At 36.8% G+C, this 6,792-nt stretch overlaps 1 protein-coding gene across 1 annotated transcript in view; it reads left to right on the top strand.

Moving 5' to 3' along the window:
• LOC106874038 (ovochymase-1-like) overlaps positions 1-5,003 on the top strand; it is a 41,497-nt gene extending 36,494 nt beyond the window's left edge. The window contains exons 5-6 of the mRNA XM_014921600.1: positions 4,538-4,696; positions 4,978-5,003. Of these exons, the coding sequence (XP_014777086.1) occupies positions 4,538-4,696; positions 4,978-5,003 (185 nt within the window). The remainder of the gene's footprint in view (positions 1-4,537; positions 4,697-4,977) is intronic.
• The last annotated feature ends 1,789 nt before the right edge of the window (positions 5,004-6,792 follow it).

The raw sequence follows: 6,792 nt of genomic DNA, 5'->3' as shown, positions 1-6,792 counted from the left end.
GATTTCGTCTCGTTAAAACCTAACCGCAGGACCTGTTCCTCTATTGATTGACTGCTTATTTCTTATGATAATAATTCAACATCGCATATTAGCCGGTTGGCTGGTTGGTTGGTTGGTTTGTTGGTTGGTTGGTTGGTTGGTTGGCTGGCCTGGTTGGCTTGGTTGGGTTGGCAGGTAGAGATGGCTGGTAGAGTTGCTCTAGATGGGTAACCGAGCTAATTAATGCATTGGTTGGTTGTCATCCTTGGTCGTCTTCCTTGATTAAGCAGTTCTTTTACGAAAGACATCCCATCGTCACCGTTCTGTCTGCCCTGTCCTTTGTGACCCCTCCATTTATTCTAAAACGGTTGGGTGCTTTTATAGCTTTATACAGAAGAAAGGGATTGTGCCCGTGACCTTCGCAGACCTTTCTACATTGGTAAGAGTGATTCAGTTGATTTTTAGTTTGACCAGTTACAAGTCTACGAGTGTGTGGAGAAATGTGGTAAGGAACTTCATTTCAGAGAACCGATGTTCTGACGAGAAAAGACGGATATGACGGGAAGCCCTGCATCGAGGTAATAAGCAAACAGCTAGCGTTGAGGACCAAAACCTATTGTAATGGTAACAAAAGCACCAGCGTGAGTTGCTAATGTGTCTGTTCGTCGGTTAGAAGGCATTGAACGAAGGAATTCTTGCCAAATGACTTTATTTTGAATTAGTCCAATGATGCTGTATGTGTCTAAAGGAGCAATATTCTCTTGTACGCTTCATTTAGGTGCTTTGGTATTTTCTAAGTCTAAAACATTAGGCTAGTGGTTGAGACGTAGGTTTGATGGAATACTTTTGTCAGTTCTTCTAGAGAAATCAGCAATGATTTTGAGGTCAAAAATTTGTAGAGATTTTAAGTTTTCATGGCATATTTAAAGTTGGGTTGAAGTTTGTGCCGTTATGTACAATTTCAATAATTGAACTGTTGCAGACATTTTTTGAAATCAAAAGATTTCGTGGCCCTTTCTACAAAAGGGATTAAGTACCATTTCTCTGTAATGAAAATTGTTTTTATCATTATTGTTTTAAAGATGTAAGTTTTGTTCTTATTCTGTCTTCGACTCCTTCTTTCCTATCATCATATTTCATCTCGATACGATCTTTTGGCTTTTACATGGCTTTCTCTCGATCATATAACAGGTTATACATACGGCTTTCGATTTTAAGTTACTCTCATTAAAATTATTGCTCCAAATAAAAATTGACTGAATTCCTTGGATTCTTATCATGTCCTCTCATACGTTACAAATCGTATTTCGTCCCTTATTTTAATAATTGATTTTCTATTTGTATGTTCATCTTGTTTTTGTTTTCATTATACCCTATGGGTAGAATACAACTCTCTATCTAATTTCTCATTTCAATACATGTTTTTTAATCTTTCCTCTCCTTTCCTATGCATATATACATATATATACATGTATCTCTATATGGTATAGTATGTATGGCTAGTATCAACGTTTAGCGTCTGTCCCCATTTCTAATTAGTTTTCCCTTTTCTTTATGTTGTCTGATACAAACGCTCTTTCAATCTCTTTCAATCTCTATAACAAGTTCATTTATTTGTAGTACTAATTCGTTCCTAATGTTTTAAAATTCCTAATTCCTTAATTTCTAAACCGATTTTTCATTCCTCCTTTATATAACAAATAATATAACAAATATTCTGTACCAGTACAATGCGATTCGGTTTATTTGCTTTTGTTCGCCTTTCCTTTACTCGTTTTTCATTTTTAAATTCTTCTGAAATGTCAATCGTATTATCCAACAAATTCCATTACATCTGAAATGTCATAACTTCATATTTAATCAGCTTTAAATATTTGTTTGATGAAACACTAAATAATTATCACTGCATGGTTTACAAACATCTATAAACCATTGAATTGTTCTGCCCGAAGAACGCTTTCGTGAAACTCGGAGAAACAGTTTATAAAGTTCTTCAGCATCAATAAAACACCATCTATCTATCTATCTATCTATCTATCTATCTATCTATCTATCTAACCATCTATCTATCTATCTATCTATCTATCTATCTATCTATCTATCTATCTATCTATCTATCTGTCTGTCTGTCTGTTTGTCTGTCTGTCTGTCTGTCTGTCTGTCTGTTTGTATGTCTGTATGTCTGTCTGTTTGCATATTCTACACACAACACATAATTTATATAAAAAAGGGAGGAATGTATATTATATAAAAGTCTTAAAGAGAAGCTCAAAATTAATTAAATACGAATAGCCCTGATTAATGTAATTATATGTACAGCCCTGATTAATTAAATTAATCAGGGAAATTCTCATAGATCCGATTAGTTAAATTAATGAGGGCCATTCTATGTCCCGCTCTGAACAAAGCAGGACGGAATGGAAGAATTTCGAAGATAACAAGCGAAGCAGATATGTATATATTATAATTAATCCGGGGAATGGTATAATGCTTCGATATGTGGATAAGATCCTCGATTCCCACCAACTGGTAAAAACAAAACGGAATGTTGGCGACATATAAGTATACGCTGTATATGTCGCCAACATTCCGCTTTGTGTATCTAGTGTGTCCGTGTGTCCGTGTGCCGCGGATCAATACAAAACAAATGGAACGAAAATGTGTGTGTGTGTGCATCCTGCTTTTTCTTCCCACTCTATATCTGTAAACATACAGACACACATTCATATATATGTGTGTGTTTATGTGTGTCTGTCTGTCTATCTGAGTGCGTGTGTGTCTGTCCGTCTGAGTGTGTGTGTGTATGTGTGTGTGTGTGTGTGTGTGTATGTGTCTGTGTGCGTGTGCGTGCGTGTGTGTGCGTGCGTGTCGTCAAGAGAGACAACAGCTGCATTAATTCTAGAAAATGGTGCATTCATTGGAATGAGGAAATGAAAGCATTGAGATGTTTTGCAAACAACTCGCACATGCAAGCGCTACCAGTCGAGAACTCCGCATACCGGAAGCCAGCAAGTGTATGGGGTCATCAGGAGAGAATGCGCGCCGTTTCGGGGCCTATCCCTCGACGGCTTCACAGATATGAGACCCCGCTTGCTATATTAACTGGTTATCAGATATAGTTCAATATTCTTCTAACCATCGCTCTTCGTCTCTTTTTAACCAAATCCAGAGGCTAGCCTTCTCCACTGTAGTTTGGATATCGGTCATGGTGGTATTTACCTTACGATGAGTTAGGCCTAACGATAACAGCAGTCGTCTCACATTGTGTCCAACAAACCCTCTACATCCGACTTCGATTGGAAAATGCTCCGCTTTCCAGCCTGTGTCTTTACATTTCTCGAGGAGGTTTACATAACGGTCAATCTTTCGAGCCCGAGCGGCGTCTATGTTATCCTTTCTCTTTTATTTGTCACTTGTTTCAGTCATTAGAGTGCGGCCATGCTGGAGCACCGCCTTGCATAATCTTTAGTCGGATGAATCGAGGCCAGCACTTTTCTTTTTAAAGCCTTCTATTTATTCTATCGGTCTGCCGAACCGTTAAGTTACGGGGATCTAAACACAGAAACACTGATTGTCAAGGGAGAACCGATTGTGGGGGAGGACAAACACAAACGCAAACACACACACATACACGACGGGCTTCTTTCAGTTTCCGTTTACCAAATCCATTCACACGGCGTTAGGCGGCTGGAGGCCATAGTAGAAGACACTTGCTCAAAGTACCACGCAGTGGGACTGCACCCGGAACCATGTGATTAGGAAGCTTCTAAATATCTTAGTAAATTTCACATTTTTTATTCTATAGTAAAATACTACATTGTGGTCTTAAAGGCGAAGATCAATAATTGGCAAGTTTGAACGATGATCTCAACATTATACAAAAATACAGAACCATGTTTGCTGGCAAAAATTTTTGAAAGTTATTTATAACAATTTTTACTGTGCACTGAACTGTATAATGAAAATTATGCACGCTTATATCGAAACGATGCTACTATATTTCTAAAAATATTACAATGTTAATTACAAACCGTTGCAAGGTTTAAATTATCATGGTTCTAGACATTTTTTTCATAATATTTTTTGCAAAACGGCTCCATAAGAATTTCTTTGTTTGCCATAGTTATTCACCAGTAATTTAAGTTTGTTACTAATTCTCGTCTTGCTTAAGGCAACGTAAATCTAATCTCTTACTCTGACGAACTCCTATGTTAATCCTCTCACACTTTCTCTACTCAGGGGAGGTAATAAGCAGTCCATCCCTCTACTTTTATGTTGCTTCTACTGTCATTCGTTCTCTATTTGTCGTCTGGTAGCTCACTATTGCCACACTGTCTCCTTAATGTTATTGCAAATAAATACACATTGCTAATTCTGTGTGTGTGTGTGTGTGTGTGTGTGTGTGTGTGTGTGTGTGTGTGTGTGTGTGTGTGTGTTCACTCAAACGGGACCGTCTAGCATGCCAACAAACGCCTGATTGGCAAAGAGTTCTTCCGTTTTTAACCCCAAGCCATTGTATTTCCAAATTTCCTTTTTATATATTTTGTATCTTTTACAGATTACCATTATTTTGACATCGCTCTGGTAAAGATACCCGACGTGCTAAAACAATTTCAAATTGCGGTCAACCCATATATCCTACCTTCATCGTCCACTGACAAAATATCCTTGGTTGGAAAAACCTGTAACAGTTACGGATGGGGATGTACAAAATATGGTGCGTTTTTAAACAGAAACTTTTTATAATTATTCATTCTTAAGGCAGCGAACTGGCAGAATCATTAGCATGCCGAACAAAATGCCAAGCGGCATTTCGTCCGTCTTTGCGTTGTGGGTTCAAATTCCACCCAGGTTAACTTTTCTTTTCCTCTTTCCATGGGTGATCGATAAAATAAGTACCAGTTGAGCATTGGTTCCGATGCAATCGATTTACCCCCGACATTGCTGGCCTTGTGCCCATATTTATTTATGACATTTCTGGGTTGTTTTTTTTTTCAGCATTTGACAAGAGTTTTAAGTTCTGATCTAAAACTGTGTTGAGACTGCTTCCTTCGTGTATCGGCAGCATTACTCTTATTTACTCCACAATGTAGTTATCTAATATCCTTCTAAGCCTACGAAATTGAAGTCACTGATACTTCCGCATACGAGTACACAGTCACAATCTAATCCTGATGATGTTAGCTGGATTTTGTATATCAAATATTTACTGTACATTGATTTCTTTCTCATGCACAAACCTCAAATTTAGGAAATTCGTTTAGTAAATTACATCACTCCAATGGTACTTTACTTTTATCGACTCCGAAAGTGTGAAAAGCAAAAAGCTGAACTCAGAGCGTAAATAATAGTAATAAAAACAACTTATAAATAATTCTTAATCAAAAAAAAAAAGAATGATGCCAATGACTAACAAACCTCGACACGAACAACAACACCAATCACAGCCAACAACAAAAGAAAGTATTCAACGACATAAAGATGGCGATTCGTGTGTTTGATATTTTAATGTAGACAGAAAGTGACAAAGAAAAGATGGAGACGGGATATAGACATCAGAGTGTATAAGCGTTAGCTGTTTGATTTGATTAAGAAGAGATGACAGCCGCGCTAAAGCTATAAAAATAGACTATACAAATTACATTTTTATGAAAATATAGTAAAATTGGAATTATTGAGATTTTGCTATTTATTTTAAACTGAAAGAACGATTACTGCAGTGAATGTATATAGATATAGCACAATGTTTAATTGCCCGTTTCTGCATCACATATATATTATTATGTAAAACAATTTTACTCAGCTCCATGCGACTTAAAGTTACGCAGGCTTCTTACATAAACCTAGCTCTACCGGACTCAGATTACCGGTAATCCTTTTTAACAATCGGGCGATGATGTTGCGTACGTTAGGAGTTGAATTAATACGCACAGATAAGCTAATAGTTGGAGATGATAGTTGATCGACTAAATTTTGAATGTGTTGCCTCAACATACCAATGACTGACACCAGTACAGTAATACAAAAATCGCTGGAGTCAGAGTTCTCTGTAATACGAAGAGTCAAAATTATGGAGTCGGCGTTGATTTTCTTTTAGAGTCTAGGTAACCACCAACGTTTCATAGCCATTTCATTTATTTTTCTTAAATCTTATTATGAAGGGAGGAAATTTTATATCACTCCTCTAAAGTCAAAATGATTTACCAGCTTTTTATGAAAATTTCTGATCGCGAAACATGAGGAAATATGACCTGTCTACATCATATTAGTATGACAGGAAAATATTTTTGTAAAAAAGAGTAATTTTAAATACATACATACATACATACATACTTGACAAATTAGGCTTCTCAAAACCAGAAAGGAGAAAGCTAACTAGAAGACTACAGATCCAATCCATCACTGGAACTGTAAAAATCTGTAAAACTTTCCAGAGGTTTATCATTTGAATATATATGAGCATGTCTAGATATGCAACTATATGCATGAGAATTCATACATAAAACAAAACATACAAATCTACACATATACATACATACATACATACATACATACATACTTGTGCAATACCAGGGCTCTCATGGCTTCTGATCTTAACTGAGTGGAAGTCTTACCATGTAGATGTTTTGTTTCAGTGTGAAGAAAATGAGTCACTGCAAATATTCTGCTCAGCTCCACAGATTTGCTTGACCTTAACCAGTTGAGCAAGTCGTTGGAGGCTGACCATAGGTAATTGGATTTTGTTGATTATCTAAAGAGATTAGCGATAGTATGTGACGGACTGGTAGAACTATTAGCCGGATATTATGCTCG

The sequence above is a fragment of the Octopus bimaculoides genome, chromosome 17 (assembly GCF_001194135.2).
Source record: "Octopus bimaculoides isolate UCB-OBI-ISO-001 chromosome 17, ASM119413v2, whole genome shotgun sequence".
NCBI classification, from domain to species: Eukaryota; Metazoa; Mollusca; class Cephalopoda; order Octopoda; family Octopodidae; genus Octopus; species Octopus bimaculoides.
This window is presented reverse-complemented; position numbering and strand designations above follow the sequence as displayed.